The sequence below is a fragment of the Trachypithecus francoisi genome, unplaced genomic scaffold (genome assembly GCF_009764315.1).
Source record: "Trachypithecus francoisi isolate TF-2019V2 unplaced genomic scaffold, Tfra_2.0 Lachesis_group3, whole genome shotgun sequence".
Lineage (NCBI taxonomy): Eukaryota > Metazoa > Chordata > Mammalia > Primates > Cercopithecidae > Trachypithecus > Trachypithecus francoisi.
Window position 1 is genome coordinate 125,428,030 of NW_022681468.1, and position 16,022 is coordinate 125,444,051.

The following is a 16,022-nucleotide window of genomic DNA, read 5'->3' on the forward strand; positions in this document are numbered from 1 at the left end:
CTGCTGGGAGAGATTTGTTTCCCCTGCCTTAGGGCATAGGTGGGGGTTTTCACTTTTTCAACAGTCTTCTATGTTTTCTGAAGTATTTTTGTTACCTTTACCTTTCATGTATGCTATGCTGGATTGCTACTTTGTGGTTTCAAGATTTACCTATTGCGTAGTAAACCAGTCATTTCCACAAAGGTGATGCAATCACAACTGAAAATTTTAAAGCATTCCCCCACAGAGTTACCACTACTTGAGATTTCTGCTCCTGCTTTGGGGGACTTACACACTCCATGTGGACCTCTGCTTTTCAAGTAATGCAGAGAAATTGACTTTGCTGAATGACTTTTCTACTCATGCACCTCTTGAGTGACATTTAATTAGATGTGTATGTATGAGTGGTCTTTAAGAATGAAGGATTTACATGCTGATCTCCTCTGCTGCTTTGCTTAATCTAACTAGCTACTGTGCTAGTGAGGCCTAATCATAACTCCTGTGTACACAGTATTGCCTAGAATACCTTTTTTGGAGAGTTACACTAGCAGACTGCTGTAGTTGTCACCTTTCTTTGGTTTCATCTATATCCTAGGCACTCTGTTGCTTTCTAAAACCGCAAATGGCCCTTTCTACTATGTTATCCTCTAGATACTGGTCCAAGCTCTTAAATTCCAGAAAACAGTAGCCCTAGAGTTTAACGTCCTACTGAACACTTGTTTCCAAAGTAATAAACCAGCAACCCCTACGTTCACATCTATACTTAGTTTTGATGCTTTCAACAGATACGGAAGGCATTGGTGGGCAGTAGTATGGTATAGTATGTTTTCTTTCATCATAGTGGAAGCATTTATGAGGCAATCTAGAGTGTTAACATTAGTTTTCTGTTTATCTTTAAAAGATAAATAGCATATTGCTTTGAGAATGGAGATGGAATGTGATTTTTAGGCCTTTGAAAAATGTCTTGTTATTTTCATTTAAACAAAAATCTTAAATATTTTAACAAATTATTTATTGAACTAGAATGAATATAAAGAACCACATAGCCCTGTGAATCAGACAATAGCCTTAAAACCAAAGTTCTTATGTGTAGTCAGTAAAAATGGAAATAATTGTTGATCAGCTGTCCAGGGTTTTCTTAACTTTAAAAGCCCATGAGCATACATGAACATACATTTCCAGCCATTTTCTATTTTATCTGCCTTAAAAACAAATGCAGGCCGGGCACAGGGGCTCACGCCTGTAATCTTAGCACTTCGGGAGGCTGAGGCGGTCAGATCACAAGGTCAGGAGATCAAGACCATCCTGGCTAACAAGGTGAAACCCTGTCTCTACTAAAAATACAAAAAAATTAGCAACCTGGTGGCACGCGCCTGTAGTCCCAGCTACTGGGGAGGCTGAGGCAGGAGAATGGCATGAATCCAGGAGGCTGAGCTTACAGTGAGCCGAGATTGTACCCCTGCAGTTCAGCCTGGGCGACAGAGCAAGACTCTGTCTCAAAAACAAAAACAAAAACAAAAAAAAACAAATGCAAAAACAGAGCATTCATGAGATGTAATTGCATTTAGTATGTATTATAGAACTCAACACTAAATGGCTTATCAATGCCTGGATTTTTTTTAAGTACTTAAGTTTCTAGAAACCTGATAGTACAGCCAGGCGCAGTGGCTCACGCCTGCTAATCCTAGCACTTTGGGAGGCCAAGGCAGGCATATCACGAGGTCAGGAGATCAAGACCATCCTGGCTAACACAGTGAAACCCATCTCTACTAAAAATACAAAAAGTTAGCCGGGCATGGTGGCAGCACCTGTAGTCCCAACTACTTGGGAGGCTGAGGCAAGAGAATGGCATGAACTCAGGAGGCAGAGCTTGCAATGAGCCGAGACCACGCCACTGCACTCCAGCCTGGGCGCAAAGCCAGACTCCGTCTCAAGAAAAAAAAAAAGAAACCTGACAGTACTATATAATAGTTTAAGAGCTTAAATGTTATATTTAAATATTACAAAAAAATAAAAAGTTCTAGAGAACTGAAAAAGTCTATCACTAATAGGTTTATAGATATTACTTCTAATATTACAAGAATAGGTTTATTCTCAGATCACCAGCAGTCAGAATAAATGAGACTAAGTGCTCTGAGGATATAGACAACGTCAATAAATTTATAAAATATGGCCGGCACGGTGGCTCACGCCTATAATTCGAGCACTTTGGGAGGCCGAGGCAGTTGGTGGATCACCTGAGGTCGGGAGTTCGAGATCAGTCTGACTAACATGGAGAAACCCCGTCTCTACTAAAAATACAAAATTAGCCAGGCATGGTGGCACATGCCTGTAATCCCAGCTACTTGGGAGGCTGAGGCAGGAGAATCGCTTGAACTTGGGAGATGGAGGTTGTGGCGAGCCGAGATTGCGCCACTGCACTTCAGCCTGGACATCAAGAGCGAAACTCCATCTCAACCAAAAAAATAAAAATAAAAATAAGCTTATGATTATGTTACACACCAGTCTTATTTTGGAAAATGAAACATTTGAACCTCTTTTGGCAGAAATAATTTATTTTGGGTAGCTTTGATTCTCTCTAATATAACTAGCAGCATAAAATCAAACCCCTCATTTATAAGATTATAATGCAAGTTCATACAGCTGCCTTCTCATAGAATATGTTTATTCTCTGAGGAATAGCAGAGAAAATATGAACAGGATCCTCTTTAGTACTCTTGTCCATATGACTTCATATTCCATTAATAAAAAGGAGTAAATTGGCCGGGCATAGTGGCTCACACCTGTAATGCCAGCACTTTGGGAGGCCTAGGCGGGTGGATCATGAGGTCAGGAGATCAAGACCATCCTTGCCAACATGGCGAAACCCCATCTCTACTAAAATACAAAAATTAGCTGGGCGTGGCTGGGCGTGGTAGCTCATGCCTGTAATCCCAGCACTTTGGGAGGCCATGGCAAGTGAATCATGAGGTCAGGAGATCGAGACCATCCTGGCTAACACGGTGAAACCCCGTCTCTACTAAAAATACCAAAAAATTAGCTGGGCATGGTGGCACGCACCTGTAGTCCCAGCTACTCGGGAAGCTGAGGCAGGAGAATGGCGTAAACCTGGGAGGCAGAGCTTGCAGTGAGCTGAGATCATGCACTGCATTCCAGCCTGGGCTACAGAGCACGACTCTGTCTCAAAAAAAAAAAAAAAGTAAATTGTAGCTGGTGTACAAAGCTCTGATTTTTATGAGAAATGCCTTTTTGGTGACTTACGGATGAGCCTTAAGCAACTCTTGTCAATGAGATATTGATGGGGAGTGAATATAGACCCTCAAACCATTACTTCCTTGCTCTTCCTTTTTTATAGAATACAACTTTTATAGCCGTGAACGTTTGTAAGCTTTATCATCCTTTCTGGTTTTCATGCAGAGCAGCAATATCACATCCTAACCCCTGTAGCTGTTTATATCAGCAGCAATTAAAATTTGATATACTAATCCCTCATTGCTGACTCTCCAACTACTCATTTTTCATTTTTGTAGAGCCTTAGGACTGTTACAGCTGAGCATTATGATGTTAACAACTCAGCCATCTGGCACAGGGGAAGAGGCACCTAAACAGATTCTTCTGAACAAAAGTCACATATGAGCAAGATCAGAATAGTAGGAGATCTAAAAAGCAGGTAAAGAAGGAAGAGACTTGAATGATACTAAGGTGAAAGCAGAATCCAAAGAGGTTTTTAATTGAAGGTTGACCCTCCTTTTGCTTTCCAGAAGAAAATAATTCATAGTATCATATTAATAAGTAAACATTTTCTGATTCCAGTTTAGAAACTGTTAGAAGAACCAGGCAAACAATGTAGCTATTTTTTGTTGTTGTTATTATTATTATTTTTTCGAGATGGAGTCTTGCTCTGTCGAGCAGGCTGGAGTGCAGTGGCATGATCTCAGCTCACTGCAACCTCCGCCTCCCGGGTTTAAGCAATTCTCCTGCCTCAGTCTCCCGAGTAGCTGGGATTACAGGCATGCGCCACCACGCCGAGCTCATTTTTGTATTTTTAGTAGAGACAGGGTTTCACCATGTTGGTCAGGCTGGTCTCGAACTCCAGACCTCGTGATCCGCCCGCCTTGGCCTCCCAAAGTGCTGAGATTATAGGTGTGTGCCACTGCCCCCGCCTGTCCAACAATCTTAACATTCTAAGTTTGATCTGCAGTGGCTACTGAAATTTTACCTGTGTGGAAACTAAAAGATGATCCCAGCTTTGAGTGTGTGTTTTTTCCCCCTTCCTCCTCTTTTGGTTGTTATTGGTTTTCTGGGTGTGGATAAGAAGGGTGTGCTATAGATTCATGTATTGACTCCTTAGGCTAAAGTGAATGTAGACAAGCTTCCTTTTCCTCAGTGCTTTCCAGTGGTTGTTAGTTTAAAATTCAAAACCAAAAGAAAAACCTACAGGGACACGAATGTACTTGATTTTGTTATGGCTTGCTGTTGCTTCACCTTTCCTTCCATATCTTGCTCTCATGCTTTCTAATGCCTAAGCAGAATACATCATCAGAGCGCCGAGGAGAATGGGAAATTCAGCCCAGCCGGCAGACCAATACCTCATACCTGACGTCTCACTTGGCTGCAGATCGCCATGGGGGATCAGTGCAGGTATTTACTGCCTTTATTGCCTTTTCCTGGCCTTTCCAGCTTGGCTGGTAGAATGTTGGCTTGCTTCAGAAACTTTGGCGGCTTTAGAAAGGAAGCTTATAGGAAGGGCTAGTTGAGTATCTGTGCAGATTTTTTGTCTAGGTGGACTTGGGTAAGAGTCGCTTGTTAAGATGATTACTTCCTGTTGTCATTGACTGAGAAACACCTGAATGATTTCTGATACTGATTTCTGGTTAAGCTAGTCCTACCACCTTGATGCATTCATGATAAACCATAAAAATAACATCAAGGTGGAATTGTGTTAGTGTCAAGTCTGTGAATTTTAAAGACCTGAAACTTAAAAATATTTTTTGAATACAGGACTAAAGGACTGCATATGTTGCTCATTCCATGATATGTGCCTTAATGCATAAGCTGAGAATGTTAATTTGTATAAGTCATCTTTTTCTGAGTGGGTACCCAAGAAGTTGGACTGTTTCCATTTTTCTCCCTGAAATCAATGTGACCTTAAGAAAATTATTTCTGATTTCATTTGGGCTATTCTGAAACTCTTGTTTTCTCTTTAGTACTAGAACATCTTGTATCTCTTAACTTGTCTTATATGTGGATTTTTTAATAATCTTAGCCTCAATATTGTTCTCATACTGGTGACACCGTCAGTTGGGACACACAGTGACCTCAGAGCTGTCAAACATAAATTCTTATAAAGGTGCAGACGGGTTTGTGCATATAGAAATGCATCTTGGTAGCCTTGATCATCTAGGATATGCTGTTAAAAGGAGTGATTAATGGAAAGATCTTAATCACAGCTTGAAAGACAGTTTTGGCCCTGTAAAAAACCACATAGGATCATATAGGTTAAAATTATGGATTGAGGCTGGGCATGGTAGTTCCTGTAATCCCAGCACTTTGGGAGGCCGAGGCAGGCGGATCACTTGAGGTCAGGAGTTCAAGACCAGCCTGGCCAACATGGTGAAACCCCATCTCTACTATAAATACAAAAAAAAAAAATTAGCCAGGCCTGGTGGCGCATGCCTGTAATCCTAGCTACTCAGGAGGCTGAGGTGGGAGGATTGCCTGAATCTGGGAGGCAGAAGTTGCAGTGAGCCGAGTTCGTGCCACTGCACACTCCAGCCTGGGTGACAGAATGAGACTCCATGTCAAAAAAAAAAAAAAAAAAAAAAAAAACCTTAATGGATTGGACAAGACTGAGCAACAAAGGGAGAGCTCGTCTCTATAGAAAGTTAGAAAATTAGGATGGCCGGGCCTGGTGGCTCACGCCTGTAATCCCAGCACTTTGGGAGGCCAAGGAGGGCGGATCACGAGGTCAAGTGATTAAAACCATCTTGGCCAACATGGTAAACCCTGTCTCTACTAAAAATACAAAAATTAGCTGGGCATGGTGGCGCATGCCTATAGTTTCAGCTACTCAGGAGGCTGAGGCAGGAGAATCACTTGAACCCGGGAGGCAGAGGTTGCAGTGAGCCCAGATCCCGCCACTGCACTCCAGCCTGGGTGACGGAGTGAGACTCTGTCTCCAAAACAAAAAACAAACAAACAAAAAAAACGTTGCTCTTAGGAGCCAGGCACAGTGGCTTACACTTAAAATTCCAGCATTTTGAGAGGCCTAGGCAGGAGGATCACTTGAGGCCAGGAGTTCTTGACCATCCTGGCAATATAGCAAGATCTTGTCTTTACACAAAACAGAAAAATTGGCTAGGTGTGGTGGTGTGTGCCTATAGTCCTAGCTGCTAGGAAGGCTTAGGCGAGAGGATCGCTTGCGTAGTTTGACGCTGCAGTGAGCCATGATCATACCACAGCATTTCAGCCTGGGTGACAGAGCAAGACCCTGTCTCTTAAAAAACAAAACAAAACGAAAAAAAACCTCTCAATTTTATTTCTCAGGCACCCTTTCTTATGAAGCCACAAGAGGATGTGTGTTATCAAAATTAATAGAACAAGAGAGTAGCAGCCGTGCGCAGTGGCTCACGCCTGTAATCCCAGCACTTTGGGAGGCTGAGGCGGGCAGATCACAAGGTCAGGAGTTCAAGACCAGCCTGGCCAACATAGTGAAACCCCGTCTCTACTAAAAAATACAAAAAAAAAAAAATAATTATCTGGGCATGGTGGTGGATACCTGTAGTCCCAGCTACTTGGGAGGCTGAGGCAGGAGAATCACTTGAACTCGGGAGGCAGAGGTTGCAGTGAGCTGAGATTGCGCCCCTGCATTCCAGCCTGGGTGACACAGCGAGACTCTGTCTCAAAAAAAAAATAAAAATAAAGGAATATCTGGGATCCAGGAAACCAGAGCTCCAGCATAGGAAAGAAACAAAGTGAATCCCTAGTATAATAATAAAGTTAGGAGATCCTGGGATCTATACACCAATAGAAGAGAGCAGCTTGTTCAAAACAGAGCTGCAAGAGCAGCTCTTTGGTGTTTTCCTTTTTAACATTATGGTTTATCCTTGTTTTTTTATAATTACAAAATAAGCATATTTCTTTTTTTCAATTTTCTTTTTTTCTTTTTTTTCTTTTTCTTTTTTTTTTTTTTTCTGAGATGGAGTCTTGCTCTGTCATCCAGGCTAGAGTGCAGTGGTGCAATCTTGGCTCACTGCAACTGCTGTTTCCCGGGTTCAAGCGATTCTCCTGTCTCAGCCTCCGGAGCAGCTGGGATTACAGGCACCTGCCACTACACTCAGCTAATTTTTGAAAGAGATGGGTTTTTGCCACGTTGCCCAGGCTAGTCTCAAACTCCTGACCTCAAGTGATCCACCCGCATAGGCCTCACAAAGTCCAAGGATTACAGGCATGAGCCATCGGCTCTTTTGAAATATGCAGCTGCCTCTACTCCCTATAAACTAAGCTTTACCAGCTTCCTTGGCACTTAGATAGGGGACAGGCAGTTTCACCATTTACCTAATATTATGTTCAGCTCTGCTGCTCCTCATTACATTGGCCTCTTTGGGCTTACACTGTTTTTAGCATACCTTTTGCAAACCAAATTAACAATACTTTCCTAACACAACAGATGTCCACATATTTATGAGTTGTCTCACTTGCTAGAGGTAATGTAGTAAAAACATGTTTGGCCTAACCTGGGTGACTTGCAGATACCATGACCCAGGGAGGAGTGCAGAATGTTAAGAGATAAGAAAAGTTTGTTCTGATAAGGCACATGGACACTCCTGTTCCAAGATATTTAATGGGCAGACCCCCATGGTTCTCATCCTTCCAGTATTTCCACAGATCTTATATGTGTAGAAGGCCTCAGTGCCAGAAGATAATATATTTTCTCTTTCAAGAAATTCCTCTAAAGTTGTCTAAATTAAAATGTTTAGGGAGTTTTTAGAAATGTTCAGGACCAAGTAAGGACTTAAGACTTAGAATGACACATGAGTTAAAGTACTGTTTCCTTTGGTACACAGCTCTGATTTCTCCTCACAGTGACATTTTGAGAAATGAAACTAATAACCCAAGTTATTGATATTGAGACTCCTAAAAGGGATATTACCAGGTTTGAATGTCAAAACAGTCCTTCACCTTAGTCTTTCTTGTGAGTAATGCTGTAAGATATTAATTGGTCTTGTTTGGTATAGCCAGAGTAATGAGCAATTAAGTGATTAAAGCAAAATAAATGTCTATTTGAAGTATGCAAATAAAGCTTTTTTTTTTTTTTTTTGAGACAGCGTTTCACAGTGTTGTCTAGGCTGGGGTTCAATGGCATGATCTTGGCTCACTATAACCTCCGCCTCCCAGGTTCAAGCAATTCTCATGCCTCAGCCTCCTGAGTAGCTGGGATTACGGGCGCCCGCCACCATGCCCAGCTGGTTTTTTTTATTTTAGTAGAGATGGGGTTTCACTGTCTTGTCCAGGCTGGTCTCGAACTCCTGAGCTCAGGCAATCTACCTGTCTTGACCTCCCAAAGTGCTAGGATTACAGGTGCAAGCCACCATGCCCAGCCACAAATAAAGCTTTTTATAATGAAGCTTATTTTTTATTATCTTTTATAATGAAGTTATACTAAAAATTTATTTATTTACTTATTTGTTTGTTTATTTATTTATTTATTTATTTTTTGAGACGAAGTCTTGCTCTGTCACCTAGGCTGGAGTGCAGTGGTGTGATCTCTGCTCACTGCAAGCTCTGTCTCTGGGGTTCACACCATTCTCCTGCCTCAGCCTCCTGAGTGGCTGGGACTACAGGCGTGCGCCACTACGCCCCGCTAATTTTTTGTATTTGTAGTAGAGATGGGGTCACCGTGTTAGGATGGTCTCAATCTCCTGACCTCGTGATCTGCCCGCCTCGGCCTCCCAAAGTGCTGGGATTATAGGCATGAGCCACCGCACCCAGCCATGAAGTTATACTAAAAATTTAATAGAAAAAACAGCCAGATCACTTGGGGTCAGGAGTTCAAGACCAGCCTGGCCAATATGGTGAAACCCCCTCTCTAGGAAAAAATACAAAAATTAGCCAGACGTGGTGGTGCATGCCTGTAGTCCCATCTACTCGGGAGCCTGAGGCAGGAGAATCGCTTGAGCTCAGGAGGCAGAGGTTGCAGTGAGCCAAGATCATACCACTGCACTGCAGCCTGGGCAACAGAGTCAGATTCTGTCTCAAAAAAAGAAAAAAAACCCATAAAGATAATATTGTTCAAAATGTCAGTAATTTTTTACATACATAAGTTTCTTTATAATTATTTAAATTTGTTTTCTAAACATCATTGTATTTAATTCCCTTCATATTTATGAAGTTGATAGGATCATGGTCATTTGCCTTGTCTTATAGAATTAGAAAACAGGGCTCACAGAGGATGTTAATGGTAGAACAAGGCCTAGAATCCAACTCTTCTGTCATTTACATGGTATTTGTTCCACTGCCTGCAGTTCAGTAGTTTGACAAACCAGACCTCCAACCTGAAATAATTAAGCGGATGCTGTGAAGGCTCAGATGTGTAGCCTTTAAGTCTTAGGTATGTTTTTGGTACAATTAAGTTTAAAAGTAGAGAATGGAAGCTCTGTTTATGTCTCAGTCATTTGAGACCAGATGCTCATTGATACAGACAAGATGTCTAGTCTGTAAAATGGGGATAACCTCTTATTCCTTAGATTGCCCAAGGACAGTGCTTATGGCCTAAATGGTAATTTGTAGCGAGGAGAAATTAGGAAGTATAAGCCATGAGAGACTCTGTGAGCAGGCCCCATGACCAAGAGTCACCAGGTAGTTCTCAGTGGTGATGCTTACTAATGTTTCCTTCGTGTGAGTAGAAGCCAAGACATTTTATTTAACATCCTGTCTAGTTCCTGAACTGTCCACTAGAAACTTAACTATATTTTCTCCTGTAACCCTTGTGCTCACAGAATGAGCTTACCAGCATTATCACTGGTGTGCAACCAGAATATATCCACAAGAAGCAAATGAAGCACTGAGGAAATTAACAGGATAGCATTAGAGTGAGGAGCTGTGGTTTTCCAATCCATATACCCTCTTTCCTCAACTTTTTGGTTTTGCTGGTTTTTCCCCAACTTTTTGTATTGAAAATATCAACTCTACAGAGAAATCGGGAAGGAAATGCAATCAACTCTTGTGTATCTTTAACCTCGCTGAATGAATTATTAAGATTTTGCCATATTTGCTTTAAATCTGTGAGTGAAAGTGTGTGTTTTGTGTTGGCTTGCTAAACCATATGAAAGTAAGTTGCAGACATCATTACATCTTATCCCAAAATACTACAGCCTGTGTCTCCTAAGAACAAAGACATTCTAAGAAAGTTAATTTCATAATATCTAAGATACAGTTCATATCACATTCTACCTAATTCCAGTTGTCCCCAGAATTAATATTGTAGTGTCCAGGATTTAATCAAGGTTCATGCCTTGCATTAACCAATGCAATTTGCCTCATCAGTCTTTTACAATGTCTTAGTCTCTTTTAATACATTTTAATCTTTAAGTCTCCCTGTGTTTAAATAAATAAAAGTCTTTTATAAAGATTCAGCTGGAGGCTGGGCACAATGCTTCATGCCTGTAATCCCAGCACTTCGGGAGGCCGAGGTGGGTGGATAACCTGAGGTCAGGAGTTCAAGACTAGCCTGGCCAACATCGTGAAACCCCATGTCTACTAAAAAAAAAATACAAACAATTAGCCAGGCATGGTGGCACATGCCTGTCATCTCAGCTACTTGGGAGACTGAGGCAGTAGAACTGCTTGAATCTGGGAGGCAGAGGTTGCAGTGAGCCAAGATCGTGCCACTGCACTCCAGCCTGGGAGGCACAGCAAGACTGTCTCTCAAAAAAAAAAAGTGTTATTAATGAGAACAATAATTATTTCTTGTTTAGAAATAATGGTAGATATAGATTGCTAGTAAGTAATTTTCACTCTACCTGTCCCAAAGGCTACATGTACTAAATATTTCCTCCCATCCTCCTCTTTATGACTATTCAGGAAATTTTTATAGATTAACTGCTGGTGAGGACCCCTGAGCTAGAGGCAGATAAGAATAAACAGTTATGGAGAGAGAGGAACAGTAAGATGACCACTTATTGAGCTGTTACTATGTGTCATGGCACTGGGCTAAGCACTTTCTGTGGGTTGTCTGCACAGTAAACACCATTAGGTAAGCAGCATTATTCTCCCATTTTACAGATTAGGAAGCTTCGGCATAGACTGAGGATCTTGCCCAAGGACCCACAGCAAATAAGTGGTGGAGCTGGGGTTCAAACTTAGGGCTAATGAGGGCAATTTCTACACTATGCTGCTTCCCTTATTTCTACTAGGTATTATACTAGATAGTCTTATACATTTTCTTGTATAATTCTCTCATCAACCTATAAGAAACAATCTCAAATAGATGGAAGTACTTATCCAAGGGCGTATGATATCCAAATTGTTTATCCTATTTTGTGTTCTCTCCCATGTTTCAGCCAAGGTCTTTAACAAGCAGAGTGTTTTGTCCAGCAGTGAGGCCCCTTTTCCCACTTCCCAGCACCCACATAAACAGGAATCATGTGCTGGAAATGCAACCAGGTGGCAGAAGCAGCTACACATGCAAGAGAAGCCTGATCGGGTCCACATTAACCAGATGACAGGAGTGAGAGCCTTCACTTACATTTCGGGGACCATCAGTGAGAAGTGGGATGACAGTGAACCTGAAATAAAGATCGTTGAAATAAGACTGGCTTTCCAAGGGAGAATTTTTTTTACCATCTTCCCTCTTGCCGGAGAGGATGTAACAGTCTTTTTATTTGTGTAACTTCAAACCAATGCTCAAAGCCATGAGGAAATTTCTGAAGGAAAGTGTGATTGTTTATAGTTTCTGGTACCCACTGTTGACTTCCTTTTTTGAACTTTTTCTTTCAACATCATCACTAAGTCTATATAATTATAGCATCATAAACTGAGAGAAGGAGACTTCACCCATCACATTCAAGGGAGCCAAGTGATTTTACCTTTAGAAGTCAGCCATGCAGTTATTTTTAACTTAATAATGTGTGTGTTTTTGCAATATGAAAGAATCTGTGTGTTTAGAACAAATTTTCCTCACGGAAATTCACCGATATTAACTCTAAACCTTGGTTAAGTCATTTGTTAGTGTTTCCATCTGTCAAAAGACCTATTTCATAAGATTTTTGTAAGGATTTAAATTTACACACACAGTGTAGCAGAGTGCCAGACAGAGTAGGCACTCAGTATGGAAGTTATTATCATCATTATATGATTACATCATGGATTTTAGTGTTCTCACATGATATGGGCCTGGGAACCTTCCCTAAATTGATCCCTTAACCCAGGAAAACAAACATTCCAGACACTGCCTGTTTAGTGACCCTGTCTGGTGCTGGCAAGAGATTTCTGATGCCATGTTTCCTGTCACACACTCTTGTCTTTCTGTTTCAGGTGGTTAGCTCAACCAATGGAGAGCTGAATGTTGATGATCCCACGGGAGCCCACTCCAATGCACCAATCACAGCTCATGCCGAGGTGGAGGTAGTGGAGGAAGCTAAGTACGTACATCTTCCAAGGGGGCTCTTAAGTTATGGGTTGAAAAACGTTTTCTGTCTCTTCCTCTCTGTGTGCTGCTCATCTCAGACTGGATTTCTCATGCTTGTAACCACAGCTTTCTTCCTTAACTGTTTTAATTTTTGCATGGTACTTTAAGGCTGCTACTGCCCTTCTTTAGCTGTGATTTCGGGGAAGACAGTCACATTTTTCTAGTTCACATGAAAAAGACATAGTGAACCGAAAGAATCATGTTATCAGGGCTACAATAGATAGTAGCCATGAGCTTCCTGGGGCTGTGGAGCTTCTTGCTCTGTATGGGATATAGAGAAAAATCTGCTGTTAAACCATGGGCCATGCTGAATAGCATTTGATTTCTGATTGTGGGCTAACAACTGGATGTATAATCATGGAACAAGGAGTTCAGGGACATTTTGTTCACTCTCAAATGATTCTGGCTTCAGAGAGACTAAGTCAGGCAAGAAAAATATTATAGTCTGCATCTGTGAATGAGAGTGTGGGAAAAGAATGAAGTCATACTCATCTCAGAAGGGTAAGGAGGTTGCCCCACGCCCTTTTCTGCTTCTCTTGCATGTGTATGTCTTGCCCCACCCATACCACCAGCCCCTTGGTGCGCTGCATGGTCTGTGTTTAAACTCTTAAAATCTGGGGTGGAAGGTGAGATAACTGCCAATTCTGCTGCAAAAGCAGTGTTTCTACTTTTTCCCCTTTTTTCCCCATCCCAAATTTAGATCCAGATTTAGACTTCAAGAAGATACCAGGTAGGGAGAGATAGACACACCATGAGTCAGTAACTGCTGCTATCCCTGATATGGAGGACCTTTCTTGTGAGCCCTCTGAGAACCTTCAGGATATCCCAGTGTCTCGTTTTCTGAAGCAGACAATGTATTTATAGTGATATTGTACCGAAGTAGTCTCATGAGCCCCCAAGTAGCTTAATACAAGCCAGAACACTCTTATACCTCTAAATGTAAGTTAGTGAGATGCCACTGAGACTTCCACCTTCCAGATGCACTGTGTATTGTTGTCTTTCCTGCCTATTCCCCTGGTCTCCTGCCCATCTTTTTTATTTATTTGTTTTTTGAGACAGGGTCTCTCTCTATTGCCAAAGCTGGAGTGTACTGGCATGATCATGGCTCACTGCAGCCTCTATTCCCCAAGCTCAAATGATCCTCCTGCCTTAGTCTCCCAAAGTCCTGAAATTACAGGTATGAACCACCGTGCCCAGCCCTGACAATCTATTTGATGAACTCACTTTACCTTCAAGAAGTCCTTTCCAACCAGATGTGGTGATTCATGCCTGTAATCGTAGCACTTTGGGAGGCTGAGGCAGGAGGATCACTTGAGTCTAGGGGTTTGAGACCAGCCTGGGCAACATAATGAGACCCCATTTCTATAAAAAAATTAAAAATTAGCTGGGCATGGTGGTATGCACCTGTAGTTCCAGGTACTTGGAAGGTTGAGGCTGCAGTGAGCTATGGTCATGTCACTGTACTCCAACCTGGGTGACAGGTGAGACCCTGTCACACACACACACACACACACACACACACACACACGTTTTTGGCCAGGTGTGGTGGCTCACGTGTGTAATCCCAGCACTTTGGGAGGCTGAGGCAGGAGGATCACGAGGTCAAGAGATTGAGACCATGCTGGCCAACATGGTGAAACCCCATCTCTACTAAAAATACAAAAATTAGCTGGGTGTGGTGGCATGCACCTGTAGTCCCAGCTACTCGGGAGGCTGAGGCAGGAGAATCACTTGAACCCGGGAGGCAGAGGTGGTGGTGAGCTGAGATCACGCCACTGCACTCCAGCCTGGCGACAGAGTGAGACACCGTCTCAAAAAAAAAAAAAAAAGTTTTTGCTTGGAAAACCAGGACTTAAGGATTCCTACCCAATATATCAAAAGTAAATGAGGATGATTTGACTGTCTCTTGTTGAGCCGCTGCTAACTGTAGGCAGCTTCAGAGCTCTTATCCCAGCTTGCGTAAGGCACTGATATGTAAGGAGGTGAGGGTTAAGCTGGTTATGCCAGGAAAAGACCGTTTTAGTAAGGAAACATGCTCTCTATTCTCAGGGACTTTGGAGATATTAATGTACTTACATTTTTTCAATTTCCATACAAATCTACATTCTCTTAAATAAACAATATGTTACTCCCAACCTCTCGGCTCTCAACTGGCTGCACTTTGGAGTCATCTGGGGCATGTTAGAAAATACAAATGTCTGAGTCTGGCCTCAGGCATTCTGATTTAATTTATTGAAATGTGGCCTGAGCATCAATAGTTTTAAAAGTTCAGGTCATTCTAACATGTAGCCAATGTTGAGAACCACTGTACTAAGCATGGTCTGATCCAAACATTGTCAGAGCTTGAAGGATGGCCATACGTGTTCCCAGCTCCCACCCCATTCTCAATTCACCTTTGTGGCTGTTACTTTGAAGGCTAGAAGTTTAGCTTTGGATTTAATAGTATACTTTGAATGCAATAATCAAATGGGCTTTAGTTTTATATTATGCCCTATATAGGTTTATCTTTTGAACCCATTCATCTCATCTCATTTTGGTAAATGTGTATACTAATCGTGTATGTGAGTGTGGTATTTGTGTTCTGTGTGTAAGATACGGGCTCATTCACACAGAGATTTCAATCTGGTGTATTCTGTATTGGTATAATTTAACGTCTAGAATGTAAGGAGAGTTTAAAGTCTTGTCATTTAGCAAAAAGGACAAGTGTGCCTCTTTGCCATCAGCTTCAGGTTTGGATCTTCTAAAAGATGTAGAAAGCATAGGGGAGCAATTATATTTGACCAGATGTCATCCCGAAGCTCATGGCTTAGGGCATTTAGTGATTTCATGGGCTACCAATCCATCTTGCCCAGAGAACTGTCAGGGCCCAGCCATGTGTTGTTTTTCTTGGCCTTTGTGTGTGGAGGCAAGGAAAGGGTAGCCCTATGTCCACCTGGTTGATCATTTTCATGGGAAGAAGTCACAGCTAGAGAAGCACGAGGTGTTCCAAACAGCCCCTCATTGCACGCAGCTGTGATGCCATTTGTTCATGCAGCCTGCTTGTGGGGTAGAGGGGGCTGATGCTTATATTGAGACGCACCTCAGTACTGGGGAGACTGTGTGAAACCTTCACTTTCAGGCTTTTGATTTTGGGTTCCTCACCCAGCTTGTTTAGTGTAAAGGTTGAAAGAAATAACAGGGTCTTAGGTTTTGTTCTATGTACAAAATGAACATGTGAATTCCCTTTTTCTCTAGCTCCAGGACTTATGTCCTTGTTTATGGTTTAAAGGGTGGATGAGGACAGGCAGCTTTTTGGTTGATTTTTGTTACAGTAAGAATACAGGAATTTTTGGTTATCCGGACTTTAGCTATAATT

The 16,022-nt window shown here is 42.0% G+C and overlaps 1 protein-coding gene across 12 annotated transcripts in view; it reads left to right on the forward strand.

Annotated features, from left to right (window-relative positions):
* CSNK1G1 (casein kinase 1 gamma 1) overlaps window positions 1–16,022 on the forward strand; it is a 224,238-nt gene that overhangs the window by 195,185 nt on the left and 13,031 nt on the right. For 6 of the 12 annotated variants that reach the window (XM_033189790.1, XM_033189797.1, XM_033189796.1 and 3 more), the window contains 2 exons: window positions 4,510–4,620; window positions 12,514–12,620. In XM_033189790.1, coding sequence (XP_033045681.1) covers window positions 4,510–4,620; window positions 12,514–12,620 — 218 coding nt within the window. Of the gene's footprint in view, window positions 1–3,509; window positions 3,650–4,509; window positions 4,621–11,540; window positions 11,708–12,513; window positions 12,621–16,022 lie in introns of those variants that run through there. The other 6 variants (XM_033189799.1, XM_033189800.1, XM_033189798.1 and 3 more) reach the window with 5 other exon arrangements.